General features: G+C 40.0%; 2 protein-coding genes across 2 annotated transcripts; both read right to left on the reverse strand.

Moving 5' to 3' along the window:
• Positions 1-148: 148 nt before the first annotated feature.
• Positions 149-2405, reverse strand: atpsckmt (fATP synthase c subunit lysine N-methyltransferase). The gene is made up of 4 exons (XM_020105422.2): positions 1883-2405; positions 954-1091; positions 749-799; positions 149-512 (listed from the first exon to the last, which is right to left on the reverse strand). Exons 1-4 carry the CDS (start codon positions 2183-2185, stop codon positions 303-305), a joined length of 702 nt encoding a protein of 233 aa, XP_019960981.2. The 5' UTR covers positions 2186-2405; the 3' UTR covers positions 149-302.
• Positions 2406-3472: 1067 nt separating this feature from the next.
• LOC109641690 (neuropilin and tolloid-like protein 1) lies at positions 3473-11995 on the reverse strand. Its single transcript, XM_069511014.1, has 10 exons — positions 11835-11995; positions 11354-11419; positions 10287-10421; positions 9959-10207; positions 6673-6714; positions 6328-6455; positions 5515-5743; positions 4909-5022; positions 4652-4796; positions 3473-4141 (listed from the first exon to the last, which is right to left on the reverse strand). The coding sequence occupies exons 1-10, from the start codon at positions 11860-11862 to the stop codon at positions 3616-3618; spliced, it is 1662 nt and encodes a 553-aa protein (XP_069367115.1). The 5' UTR covers positions 11863-11995; the 3' UTR covers positions 3473-3615.
• Between the last annotated feature and the right edge of the window lie 3521 nt (positions 11996-15516).

Here is a 15516-nt window from a genome sequence, read left to right on the forward strand (position 1 = left end):
AACCAGGAAGTTTCTCAAGTCATCACCATTGGATCCCTGGTTTGGTGTTGAGCATCCTGTGTCAAATAATAAATGCATATATACATCTTAACAAGTTTTAGGCAGGCAACTTTCCTACTTTTTATTTTACTAATAAATCTGGTCAAAATTAGTTATTTAAGTGCTTTAATCTTTTCCAGCCATTGCAGCTGTATCCAAGAACAGAAACCTCCTTTGCAAACATGAAAACAGTTCATATGATTACAATTCCCAATGACAGCTTCACAACCAAGTCTAATGGTTTGCACTTGTGTGTGTGCATCTCATGTGTCCTCTTGGGCTGTTGTCATTGTCTCTCCTGTCATTCCTTGTTGCAGTTGTGATTTAAATGTCTTGGCATTGTACACCCATACAGTGTCTATGCCTTCCCCTGCTGTATGTTCAGGGACCCAGGTAGGGAAGGGGAAGCGGCAGGCCACCACCTTGGCTGAGCTCGGCAACTCGCTTGCCAGCTTCAGCTCCAGCTGGTCCATCTGCGAATACAGACAGAAACAAAAGGCATATCACATAAGTAATATTATGACATTCTTTAAACTTACATGGTGTGATTAAACATAATGCTGTCTCACAAGAACTACAAGGTAACTTGGAGCACTTCATAGTAAAATAGTTCAAATGAGCTATATACAAATATTTCCTATTTTCATGAAATAGATTGGCACACATGTCATAAATTATATTATAACAAAATACAATAAGAAAAACTCACCATTTGAGGGACTCCAAAAATAACAACATTGGAGTACTGAGCAAAACTGACCTGGCAAAGTAATCAGAAATAATGGGAATGATAAAGATGTTAAATGTTTTCATTTAAATAAATGTATATTAAATATAAATACATGAAAAACTGAGAGGCATGTGAACTCCAGAATACTTTACTACATCATATACTATTCTCTACTACTACTGACCTTCCACAAATCAGAGATATGGAAGGAGGTGGAGGAGTGAACTCCTTCCCTCCAGGCCTTGTAGCGGGAATACCACACCAGCCAGGGGTTCAGCTCAAAGCCTGATGCCTGAAAGCCATGCTTGGCTGCTGCTATCACCTGCGAGGATAAAGGGAAATGCAATTTATCAGCAACAATGTGTTTACAGCAACTGGAGCCACATTTGGATGCCAAGCATGCTTGTTCAGATTTGGTCTGAAGTAAGAGTTTATTATTCCTGAAGTTTGAATTTGTGTAACTTTCTTTAATCATACATGGATTATGTGAAAACAGTCAAACACAAGTAAAAAGAAATGGGACGTTTTCAAACTAGCATCCATTTGCATTTTCAAAACCTCAAAGAAACTCAGTTTTAGTGGCTAAAAACTGAAACTTAAAAACTTACAAACTTAAGTGCATTGCTCTAATCCCACTCTAATGAATTTGTACTCATTCTATCCTCATTCTGCAGGTATCTCTGACCCAATAGCTGCAGGACTCAGATGTGATGACTATTGTTGTTATTACTGGTGTTGCTATCATTGTTATACATTATTTACCTTCTAACAACCAGTCTAAGGGAGATTAAATATTAATAATAATGTTACACAACTGTTGCTGGGCTATCTCTCTCCCCTGTTTTCCACCCTCCTCTCCTCTCTCTAACCCTCTCCCCATATCTCTCCTAGTTCTCATTATGTTAAGTGTCTTGAGATCCTGTTTGTTGTGATACACAATTAATATGTAAAAATAAAGTCACTCATCACCAGTAAGACCCTGAGAGAACTGATCCTGTCCTCTATGCTAACACGTGCAACTAAAATCAGTATATTTGAAATACCTATGACAGACAAACACTGCACAGTGCACCACACTGTACTTCTTTAACGCTGCTTCTCCTGATCACTTACTATCCTTCCATCTCCGCTCCCTATGTCCACCAGAGAGCCCGATCCGACCCGCAGCACCCGCAGGACATTCTCCACCTGGGCTGTGGTCGCTGGGACGAACGGGAGGCAGATTCTTCTCAGGGCTGGGGCGACAAACGGAGCGACCACAGCGTACAGGGCGACCAGCGAGCCTCCCAGCACCCCCGTGACGATGAGACCCAGGCGGCTTCTGCTCCTGCTCCCTCCCCCGGCTTCACTCGCACCAGGACCCGCCGGCGGTGATTCCAGGAAGAGCTCCTGCTGTGGCATGACGTTGTCGTTCATGATTAAAATGACACGCTATTCACATAAAGCTGAGCCGCTCATCGTGCTCAGATACAGTTTGCTGAAGGACAGTTCACACATCATAACAAATAACACCGAGCGCCCCGATGTCCTTCCATATGTTTACCGATGGAGGACGTGTGCAACGCTGTTAGAAGCCCGAGTGGATGAGGGATTAGCCAACAACAGTTCCGCTCTTCCCTCTTGTCCAAGTCGGAAAGGAAGCAAAAAGGAAAGTTAGTCTAACTTTAATCATACTTCCCTAACCCTCACCTAAACTTAACCTTACCTTAAACCCAATCTTAAAACATTGTCACCTTAAACAGTTATGATGAACATAATGGGGACTCGCTTTTTGACCCCATAATAACAATTGAAACAGATTGAGGTCCCCACAACTTCAGTTAAACCTGGATCACACACACACACGCGCACACACATGCATTGAATAACATGCAGAATAAAGGGGAAAAGAAAAAGAATGTTTAATGACACAAATAAATAGAGAATCCACATAAATAAAGATGGGACGGGACAATGAGTGAGAAACTGACACACATAAATACACATCGGAATACTCCAAAACAAACACAAAATGTACAAATACATAATGCAACCATTCACACAGCAACAGAAAATATGAGCTCCAAGTTTCCCCATCATTTAATAAAATTCAGCCTGATTCCTTCTAAGCTCTCTGGATAAACATGAACAAATATCTGTGTGCTGACTGATATGTTTCCACTATATGCCGTCCTTAAATTAGATCTAGATGCATTTTGATGAAGTTATTTATAAACGTATACAGTGGATTATACCTAACATTTGTGAAGTTACATCCAGGCTGATAGGAAACTGCAATGCATCATTCATCCACAAAATAGTTTTAAATATGATTTACCCAGAGATGAAACTTCAAACTAACAGAAAAAGGAAAACATGTGATGCAATAAAATGGATGAGAGATTTCTTAGTGCGTGCACATATAAATGCTTTGATTCTTGCCTGTGAAATACATCAGTCAACTTCAGGGTCACTACCGAACACAGAGTCTCATCGTCACAGTAATTTTCAACATGTGCAACGGTTGCTCCTACATTCTTTGGCTGAAGGGTATTTTCATTAAAGAAGGTGTGTTTCACACTCTACTCTATTCCTGTTTCATACGATTTAATAATTACATAAACTTAACATCTGTAAACATCTGTTATCTGTAAAGGTCAACTTCATTTGAACAAATAAACTGAAATTGAACATTTTAAAGGGAGATTAAGTGTCAGGGTTTTTTAACCACAAAAAAATTGAAGGTCTCTAATAATCTCTTAAGTTCATCATTACCCCTGTTATTTATCCCTTTCATCAATCTAAGTGCAGTTTCATATGTATTGTGATTATTCTTTTCAATTTCTTCATTTCCATGTTGCCTTTCATTAAAAGTCATTAGACAGTGTACGGTGGACAGTGTGATCCAGCCCTGACATGCCATGGTGGATCTGATGATGGTGCATGTGGTGCTGGCTGGTGGTGGGACCATCATCCATCATCAAATCATCCTCCTCCTCCGGTCGGTACCTATCTGCCCCGTCCTGAGAGTAGCTATGCTTCATCACTAGGATGCTCCGTTGACCTGCAGGGGTGGTGTGGTGGGAGAGGCGCGGTGACTGTTGGCTCGGCATCACCGGCGGCAATGGCGGCACGAGGGCCCCCCCGTCACCGGCAATGTTGGCATCCCTCATGCTTAGGTTGCTGCGGCTTCCGTGTACACTGCCCTGCTGGGAGCCACAGTGGTGGTCACGAATACATTTGCTTGATGAGCGACGGAGCTTGTGGAACTTCTCGAAGTCCTCGGCCAGGGCAGCGTCGGTCAGGTCGCCGGATGGGTCACGGCGCAGAGTACAGAGCTCGTAGTGAGGAGGCTCGAAACCAGGATGGAGGAGGGCAGGGTCAAAGTCATCTCTGAGGATAAGTAGAGGAATGAAGCATATACACAAATGTAAGCATAGAATATAGATTCAGGAAATGCTCAGTAAAGCACAACATAAGGTTGACAATATTAGTGTTCCTCCAAAGGCCTTTTAACCCAAGACTCAATGTACAGTATTTAACCATACAATGACACATACAGGGGATTTATTGAATCGATCAAACTGTTCATTGAATCAAAATCCTCTCTGATCCCTTAGAAATCATTTCGTCACTCCTTTGTGAGGGAGAGATGTATTCTTCAATATTTAGATTAACTGACCTCTTGCATTTACTCACACAACAGACTAGATACACTGGCAGCGCAAGGTTGAGCTCATGCCCCTATCAAATAAGACTTTTACACTGGAAATATCTGGATCTGCTTTGCTGATTTTCTGCCAGCAGGTGATTGATATGTTGGGTATTTTACAATCCGTGGGTATTTCATTCAGAAGAAATGCTGGAAACATGAAATTTCAAAGTGACGTTTAAAGATCTCACCTGCGGATAATGTATTTCTTGCGAGGCTGTTTGACCTGGATGATGACAGAGATGACGAGCAAGATGACAACCAGACCACAGGTTACTGCAATAATGGTGATGTTAGTGTTATCCAGCGTGTCCAGGATGCTGGCTTTCCTCTTCTCTGGTTAGAGAGATACATGTAGAAACAAACGATTTTAGGCTCATCCACAGGAACAGTAGCAAATATATGATAAAGCTGGAGGCGTGTTTCTCAGCCTGTCTGGCCAAGGTACCTTTACAGTGATTTTCATCCCAGGGGTAAACACAGTTCTGGATGCCATTGCAAACCAGTGTGTGGTTGATGCACATGTTGCTATGGCAAAAGAAAGTGTCTCCTTCACACGGAGCTGTAAAACATTTGGTAAGTAATTTAGATTAGATGTATGAACACAGAAAAAAAAAATTCAAACAACCACATTTGAAAAATGTAACTTTGATATATTTGATTTGTGGTCGGTCTTAAGAATGTATTTTGGCGACTTGGGCACTTGACTGCTTCGTTCAAACCAGTCATTGTACTCCTGTGGTCTTTGCTGTTCATTCATTACATCCATTCACACCTTATAAAGTTGTTTTGGGTAAATTTACATTAGCATTAATGTGAAGTAGTTTTTCTGGCCACCTGACAAATGGAACTCCAGTGTTCTCTCTCCTTTTAGTTTTATTATGTCAGCTCCGAGGGTAAATATAACAAACAAGAGAAGCAAACAAAATGTCCTCCTCCCTCTGGAGGGGCTATCTGGTAGTTGTTGTTGTGACTTCCACCAGTCCTCGATAGATGAACCACATTTGCTACAGAGAGCCAGAGAGACAAAACAAACTGTACTGGATGGACTCACGCTCGTGGAAAGTTGTGAAGAGGATCCTGAATTTGCTCTTTCTGCTCCCCTCGTCTGCCCACAGCCTCACCACGCCCACAGAGGACACCAGCATGACATCGTTGGCCACCGTGGAGCAGAACTTATTCTTCAGGTGCTCGACCGAACTGCTGCCGTCGTAGATGGCAACAAAGTTACGCTTGCATTCATTTGAGTTGTGCATCTCGTACTCCAGAAAGCGCATGTAGATCTGTGGGGGAGAAGAATAAGCAGGGTGAGCTGCAGTGAATGAGGAAGGTTTTGAAAGAGTTTCCAATTTTCAACTCGGCTCATCCTTCATGCTAAGAATTATTTTTCTTCTAATGTTCATTAAATTAATTTACCACCTATTTATGCAAACAATTAACTGCTGAATTCCCAGTGATGTTAACAGACACCACAACTTTCCTAGTTAAAACATGAGCATGTTAAGGTTTAGGATTAGAACTTTTTTTTCTGTTCAAATAACAGAAAATAGATACAAAACAATGGCATTCTTGGCACATTTAGATATGGTTGATAAATGAAAATTCACAGTTAAATACTAAATTAAACAAATTACAACAAAACATTAATTTAGTTGTCAAATTGCTGTAAATTGGTAGCAGCTGCAAATCTTAAATGTTATAAAAAATCAATTCAATTTGATTGAAAAAACAACTTTTTGATAAAAGAGTGAATGTAAGATTAATTTGTAAAACAAAACCATATGTTTTTACACTCTTTTGTGTCAAAGGTTGTTGTAGTATTCTGAGAGCACATAATTGTGTTTGGATAACTGATTCAGATCCAGACCTTAGCTCTGGGTGGAGCCTTGATGTGCCACCTGCAGTCCACAGCTTCCGTCTGCTGCACCTGGGCATCCCTCGATATCTGGGCCGACTCTATGAAGCCCTCTGGACCGCTCAGCTCAAAATCACAGTCTGTGGAAGATAATGTGTTAAACTTTGTGTCAAACTATGACATTTCACTGCTTGTAGGAAATAGTGCTCAGAGTTTGGGTAATATTGTCCCTTCAGCAACGACAGAAAAAATTAAGAAAACATGCAATAAATGTAGATAATCAGTAGACCAGTTCTGAAAACTATGAAATTAGTCCGATACATGACAATAACATAAAAATACACTTTCAATACTCACATGGCAGAGCTGGCAGTGCTCCAAGCCCTTTGAACTCGGGATCTAAAAGTACAAAACAGTATTTATTAGAGACAAATCAACATAAGAAACATGTACTCAAGTCTTTCCACATTAAAACTATTATACATTTAGTCTCTATATATGTTTGGACAAAATGCATATCACAATGCTCAAAGAGAAGTGCTAAAATGTGTAACTGTAAATATATCATCTGTCCATCACTATTTTTGCCAGTTACCGTACGTTCAAGTAATATGAACATACTTAATTAATTAAATTAATCATTATTATTAACATTATTATTCATTATCATTGTATGTTTCTAAATCTGTTCTTCGGTTCTTCTCCGCAACTAATTTTATCGCAGAAAGGGGTAGAGATAAAAAAAGAATCTCTGACCTCGGTTTTCTGGGTTAAATACACATAAAAAAATAAAACCAAGCAAAAAAAATAACAATACGTAAAGACATATTGCAAAGCAAAATAAAAACACAGCTGGTCATGGTTTACATAATCTACATCCCTTCTGCCCTCATTCAAACTCTCCCGAAACCCGGCTGCTCTTCATCAAAAAGGAAAATCACACGTGCACACGCACACACACACAAATGCATGCGCACACATCCACGTACATACAGCCTCAGAAAGGGAAAAGAAATTTGTCCTAAACCTTTGTGCTGATGAATTTACTTGCTAGGTGGATTATAAATCCTGATATATCAGCTTAGTTCAGGACAGATTAGGCTCCAGCAGCGAAGACAATCTAGTGATAAAATTGTCACTTCTCTTTTGTTTTCAAAATTCTCCTGCAAGAGCCCAGTTTGACATTTTGTAAAATGAAATTCTGCACATACTAAACATACAAATTACAGTATCATAACGTGTGAAAACAACAGTTTTAGAATTTTGTTTTAAAAGAGGAAATGTGAAATGGAGCTTTAGGGCTTTTTTAAATAAAATCTAATCTAAAAACTATAGAATCTGACATCTTAAAAACATTTTAATGAAGGGTATAATACGGCACACGTGGTCAGGTATGATGTAAGACGAACAGGTGCAGGACTCAACTGAGGCTTAAATCAACAAGGATTCTTATTAATCCTCTCATTTCTTACCAGTTTCTGCTTCGGGCTCGGACAGATTATTCACATTCATCTTCTCTCTGTGGGTGTGTGTGTGTGCTTGTTTTTGTTGCCTATTTAGGACCTTTTCATGCATTACCACTGACCTTGTCGGGAACAGTACGCTTAAGGGAGTAACATTTCTGAGGTTCTGATTATAGTTAGGGATAAAATCTGAATTGTGGGTAGGTTTAGGTAAGGGTTAAGTATGAAGTGGTTAGGGATACGGTTTGAGTTGTACAAAATGAACAGAAGACAATACAAAGTCCAAAAGCGGAAAGCTGAGCGAACTCTGCGTGTGTGTGTGTTGCAACAATGCATTCTCAGACATTAATATTAGTGCTTAAGTATGATCAGTAGGTTGTTAACACTCTGTGGTAAGTTGAGTTGAGTTGTGTTTCCAAAAGAGGGTGGGAAGGACTCACAAGAGTGCTGAGTCTAAAGAATCCATTGAAGAATTAAAATATAATGTAGAGAAGCTCAATCATGAAGGAAAGAAAGAAAGATGGATGATGGATGGACGGATGGACCGATGGATGGCTAGACAGAGGGATGTACTTTAATCTTTGCCTCTCGTCAGTGTAGGTGGCCTATAAAATCTGCTGTTAATAAAGCCTCTGCCTCGGACTCCCTTAAGCTGCTGCTGCGGCTCAGCGCTGACAAGCTGAATTCCCCTGAAAACAAGCTTTCATTAACTCTTGTGACTGAGGAAACGAGCGTGTGTGTGTGTGTGTGTGTGTGTGTGTGTGTGTGTGTGTGTGTGTGTGCACGTGCATGTGTGCATACGTTGGAAGAAATGCTCCCCTCCTCTTCCCTTATCAGTTGCAGCTGGTGTCCCTGCACTACAAATGAAAATGAGAGAACATTCCCAGCAGCGAGCAGCCAGATCATTACTAAAGTTTTGAAATGCAACTTGTGCAAACTAGATGAAATGCATCACATGTTGTACACTGTCCGACATCCTTGTCGCAAAAGGGGTACTACAGGGGTCCTCTGGGGTGCTCATAGTTTACTATAGTGTGTCACTGCAAATGCAAGCGTCCAGTGTGGGGTGCAAAGCTGTGTTAGTGAGCGTTATGTGTAAATGGGGCCAAAGACAGAAAGGGACACACTGTGTAAAAGATGTAGCCGGTTTCCCAATGTGGGAGCCAACAATGTCAAACTCACAACAGGATAGTGGATTAGGAGAGAGTGCCAAGGAAAGAAGTACAAGGCTTAGAGACGTAGTAATACTCTAAACATCCGCAGCCCCAGCCAGACAGAGCAGCAGCTGGTACAAGAATATATGTAGTGGAGCTGGGATGTAAAAATATGAGGGAAAAACTGCAACTGAAAAACTGTTTTTCCTTTCACCAAAACAAACGGACGAGAGAGACTATCCTCTTTAGGATGTTGTTGTGGACCAACAAAGTCTGTGCAGGGATGATGTTTAACTCCACTGTCTATCATCCTCATAACCCAACTGAAATAAACCACAATTAGTTAATTCTATGTAAAGACCGTTTTAAAGTATGCCTCCAGTTTCATTGCTTTATGATCATAATATTCAGGTTTTTCATGAAAATGTTTGAGAGAAATGTTGATTCAACGACATGGTCAGATAATGGACGATGTAGTTAATGGTGGTGTTGTAAAGACGTTGTCTATATGTGTGTATTTTATTCACTCTGTTTGCATGTTATGCATCCTTTGATTCTTCCATCTATCCACACAAAGTACATGTATTTATCCTCCCTGCTCGCAATTTATGCAAACATATGTACGTAATTTGTTCTATACTACGAGGGTCTTTCCATCAGCCAGGGCACGACCACTTTATCTGCACTGTGCCGAGCCAAGCTGTGATGAAATGCATTTCCACTACATCCACACAACAGCAGATTGCCTTGTGTGCTGCTGTCCCTGCTAAGGTAGCAAGACTGACCACATCCAACCTGTGACATCTGCTCTTAATCTGTGCTGGAAATGCACGAGATGCACGTAAAGTCTCTCTGTGGTCAGCTCTCAGTAGTTTTGTAGCTTTGTAGAAAATGTAGCCTCTTTATTCTCCTAACAGCTCAAGTCTCCTTTTTACCTTTTCTTTATAACTGATAGAAAACTGATATTACTAAAGTTCAGAAAGTCAATCAGCTCTAGATTCTTTGACCTTAACTTCCATCACTCACCTTGTGTGAAGTTATACCGGGCAGAGAAACCAGTGGACTCCAGTTCACCATCCGCCACAAACTTGATGTACAGGTACCTTCCACTGGACCGGACATACGCAGGACTTTCCTGCCCACAGTAGCGACCAATGATGGGCGAGAAACCAAAGGGCCCATCTCGTACCTCGATGTGGTCAAACTTACACTCCCAGGAAGGTTCGATGGAATACTTGTCATCGAAGAATAAGTCGATGCACTGTCGAGGAGAGGCTGAGGGAGGAGGAGAGATTGAAAACAGATGAAGAGAGGATTGGAAAGTGAGTAGGGGCTAAAAAAATGGTTATCTCACCTTCTATTATGTAGACACATTCTCTCTCAGGTGGGTATTTCTCAGGGTAGTTGGGTGAGGTGAAATACCCTCCATCAGGCTCCTTTAACCAGGTGCCACACTTCCCAGCTGGGGTCACACCTGAGTTGTTTTTCACTGGAAACAGATGAAAAGTCTCAAATGAAAGGTGTTAAGAAGGTTTTCATCAGTTTCAGTCCGCCAAGCCTCATTTTGTGTACATGTGACATTTGACCTACTGGTGCAGTGCCTGTTGTAAACATTTGGGCTGTTTGTAGTAATCCTGGCTGCAGTTTCCGTTCTGAAACTGTAAAAGTGAGCTGCAGTAATAGAGCTGCGGCAAGTAAAGACCTGCTGCTGGACTCAGTCCACAGAACCCTGAGGCCGGGGAGGCTCGACTCAATACACAGAACCCCAAACTGGGAAATAGGTTGTCATAGCTGTCATGAAGTGATGTTGTTGATCAATGCACCTGAACGTCACTTCATGGGTTCCAGCTCTGCTGCTACAGAGTTAATTCAAAACGTCCACCTTGCACCAAATTAGACACTGCACTTCCTGGGGCCATAACAATACACATGGCAGGTGTGAAGCTAGTAAGATTTGCAAGAACGATTATGGAATTAGTTATGTTAGGATACACTCACACACATATATATGCAAATTACAGAGGTATAATACATAGCTAGAACTAGGACTGCAGTGTATTATGACTGGACAATACTGGGTTATCTCAAGATAAAAAAAAATATTCATATCAGTTGATATCAATAATTATCACAATGCATGTCACAATATCATTCCTCTTACATTTATAGATATTTGCTCCTGACTGAAAGTTGTTGTTTTAATCTCGTCTTTATGAACAGAGAATGATTAAATATCAATATATATTGAACTCGTTATATCGGAATTGATGAACATTGAATTGTCATAGTTATTGATATTTATTTACTCCCCAGTACTACAACTAATAATAAGTGTCTAATCATTAGTTGCACAAGTTGTCTTTAACCTTAAATGACCGGAGATGAGGGATGAACAGTCGAACTGGGAATGTGATGTGATACCTTGAGCTTTTGTTTTGGTAGCTGTGGCACCAGACAGCTGAGGTGAGAACAGGCTTGCTGCTAAAGCTGAGGGAAAAGAAGAGTGTGATCTCTGTCAGATGTGCCTGCACATTGAAAACATTAAATAACAATGATTTATTTAATAGCATCGCCGGTACTCTATCTCCAACACAGCCACTCCGGACAATGTCAGGAGATTATCCGGAGTTCAGTGCATGTTTGAAAACAGCTATAATAACACTATTAACGATAAATATGACAATTAAGTTTCTAAGCTTTTCAAAAGTGCACAGTGTGCATCAACAGCTGACAGTAAACAAGGAAACACTCAAATGTGTACCATACTATCACCCCAACCCCCCCACCCCCGATTTGGAAAAATAACATAAATCCTTAACACAACATGAGCTATGGTTGAGAGATGATTTCAACACAGATGCTATAAGTAGGTTTGGAAACATGCTTCCAGTTGTGAACTCACCGATGTGCAGCAGAAGTTTTCGCACCATTTCTGATTCCTGAGGATGAGCTGCTCCGTCTCAGATATTTCCATGAAACCGTTTTCTTTTCACTTGAACGGTTCAGTCAGTTCGCGCGTCCCACGTTTACATGTGTCGTTCAGTCCATCAGTCCCTCATCCAGTCAAATCCGACAGCGACGAGTTGGACATGTTCATCCCAATGTGTGTGTCTGTCTCCCCGGGAGGTCGGAGGATTACAGTCCGGTCCTCAGACCTCCACAGTCCCTGCTCCACCTTCAGGCTCCACATTAATCCTCTCTCAAGATACAGACCAGACCTCATTGATAAAGCTGCTGTGCATGCGTGTGTGTGTGCGTGTGCGTGTGTGTGCTTCGTGCTCCAGTTTGTGAAAACGCTCCTCAGCTGCAGTTTATTTTGGAAAGTGATTTACATTTATTTAATCGGTATTATTTTTAAGTTTACACTTAATAATATGATAATAATAATCAAATAAATAAATGAGAATGCAGTCTTATTCAGAGCTCCAAACATAGCAAGTAAAAGATCTAAAAAAATACAGCATATCAAAGTGGAAAAGGAAAATATATGAAAAATATCATTACACTAGGACCACACACATCAAAACACATTTAAGAACAGACCTGTGGTGAATTGGCTTTACTCTTACATATTCTGCTCATACGTATTTTATTTTACAACAAGTGATGTTTGACCATCAGTCTTGAAATATTTCTTAATATCTGCAAATATCTGATTCACCTTATATTTATTTGATAGGGACAGTGCTCATTAATCAACACATACAATATTGTAAATGAACCAAAGTTCCCTGTATGAACTAATTTTCATCTGTTTCCCCATAACCAGTTCTGACAAGGCAACCTGGAATAGGATACAATTACCCATTGATGTCCTTACAAATATCTTGCTATGGACAATACATGTGCAATATACACATCATACAAAATAACTGTACAAGAGACCCAAGATTAAAACACTGCTCTCAATGAAAACAGGCAAATACAAACAATGCAACACTGTAATACAACATATGTGAAGTAAATCACAAATAATAATAACTACACACTCAACAAACAGAGTTAATTCATAACAGAGCATTTAATTATAAAAAAAAGAATAAAATGCACAATTAGTGGAATTGGCCATTTGCTATGAGGTAAGTCTCTGTAACAACTACAGACATGACTATGATCCTACATGTCAGGAATACAAAAGAAAATGAAAAACTGAAATTAACTTCTTGAAGAACTATTGTGGGCATGGGTACATTGATTAACCTCTATTTTTATAACAGGTTTATAAAGCAATTTATATTCTTTTGAAAACAGAATATCAGACTCATGCCTCATTCAGACTGGATTTATTTCTCTGGAGGACATGGGAGGATTTTAATAACCCTTGTAGCGGTCAATGATTTTAATCTCATCTGCAAAGTGTATGAGGGTCAATTTTCTCCCACACTCCAGCAATAATTACCTGTTGTTCAGTAATCTCACTGAATGGTGCTCCTGTGATTTAAATCCCCCCCTCTGGGATGTCCTTTTTTGAAGTGGATCTCTCAAGTTTTAACAGTAAGAAGTGCAACTTGTGCTTTTAACTTTTTTCTGTAATGGCTGCAGAAATGGGCACAGACATTTCCAGGGGTGTTTGCTCAAACCGGAAAACAACCTACTCCCATCCACTTGTATGGGAATACACTGCTCTAAGAAATTAAGGAACACGAATGGTCACAGTATAACAATTCAGTTAAACTGATCATAACGTCATTTTGTTCTCAAAAAATTATACAATGTATATCAATAAAGACTTTCTGATGTGTGATTTAAGCATTCCCTTTGTTTGAGCAGTGGTATACTATTAGATTTAACTTTGAGTGGTGGTAACGATATACAAGAACAGTTTTCTGTTGTTTCTATTTGTAACCTCACTGCTAATGGCAAGGCACTGTAACTCTCATATGCACATGTCTGCTGTGGGTGTGTGTGTGTGTGCGTGTGTGTGTGTGTGTGTGTGTGTGTGTGTGTGTGTGTGTGCGTGTGTGTGTGTGTGTGTGTGTGCGTTTCTCTGGTTGTTCTGGTGATATGAACTATTCTCAGTAAAAAGACAAACAGCTCACAAAGATCTAGCCAGCCTCCATTTTAACTGGAACTCCTCTAGTTCTGATTATTTTTTTAGATTGTTTTTTAACTTATAGTATTGGTACCAAAGTGCTAATGTCTGTGTAAATTGTCTTTAAATGAAATGTAGAAAAGTTATGTTTGACACATAATCGATAAGCACTCATCCCAAACACCTCACAGTCTACAGCCTGCACACCACTGATGAATGGGTGGACTGTTGCAGGCTGAAGGTGTTTTTGGCTCTGTCCAAGAGAGGGCAGCACATGCTTAGGAAGAGAGAAAATACGGTTTGCATTGAAAATGTCTGACATTTAAACTAAGTAGAATTCAGTTATTATAACTAAAATTAATATTAACTCTATTTCCATCATTGGCAATTGTATAAATAACAACTACACTGTATACAATAGGATAATGGTCAAATGGACCACCCCCTGTGCAGCTTGTCTGATGCAGGGACACTGTAAATGACCTTTTATGCCCCCATGGTGTCTACATTTATTACACCACTGCTGAAATAAAACTGTTCATTTGTGTGTGTCAACTATACATTTGTATATATGTAGAGAATGTGAGCTGAAACAATTAGTTTGGTAAATGAATTAGCTGATCAACAGAAAAAAGTATTATCCTCATAATTCACTGATCTGTTGTCTTCGTGTCCTTTGTTTTTCAACCAACAATGCAAAACATTCCTACCGTGCTCTCAATTTGCGACATATTTCTTTTTATCTTAGGCTAGTCGACTGTCAAACACAATGAGAAGTCACTGCGAAAAGAGTTGAAAGACTCATTGTAAATAGTAACTTATGTTAACCATCGATTCAAATTAGTGACTGAATCTACACACACAACAGCTGTCAGGTTGCAAGGCTTTGGTCAGTCATATCTTAAATATGCTCTGTTTGATGTGATGCTGTAGCAGCGTCTTGCTGCAGGGATTTATTTTCTGTGTCTGTATTAATATGTTGTCAGACTTAATTTAACTTTGGCTGAGTTTCCATGAGAGCAGTTTATATACTTTAAATACAGAGGTCCACAGAGTTACTGCTCATTTTTGGTAATTAAGTGCTCTCGTGGGATTTTTGGGTGAAATCTGTACTGTGCTCTAACACTTCAACATGATGCCACAGATACAAAATCCAATTCATTACTTCAGCATGGACAGTCTGTGGATTCAACTTATGCTTGTTGTGCTGTATATGCATTTCAGTCATTTTTTCATTAGTATTGTTTTCATATATTTTGTCTCATTTTGCTTATTTATTTTCCACAGTGAACATTTTTAGGAAACTATCTTCTTAGTTCTGATGGACAGTCAGAAAAAAAGCAAGAGAGAGAGAGAGAGAGAGAGGGAGAGAGAGAGAGAGAGAGAGAGAGAGAGAGAAGGGGGTGAGCATTCACACACACACACACACACACACACAGCAGTAGCAGCCAACCCACAAACTCTCACAACTCTTCTAGTGTATGCAAAGGCAGATGAATCAGTGCTTTGTGGTCGTGTCTCTGGGGAATACTGACCACCCTGATGGCTGCTG

The sequence above is a fragment of the Paralichthys olivaceus genome, chromosome 16 (genome assembly GCF_024713975.1).
Source record: "Paralichthys olivaceus isolate ysfri-2021 chromosome 16, ASM2471397v2, whole genome shotgun sequence".
NCBI classification, from domain to species: Eukaryota; Metazoa; Chordata; class Actinopteri; order Pleuronectiformes; family Paralichthyidae; genus Paralichthys; species Paralichthys olivaceus.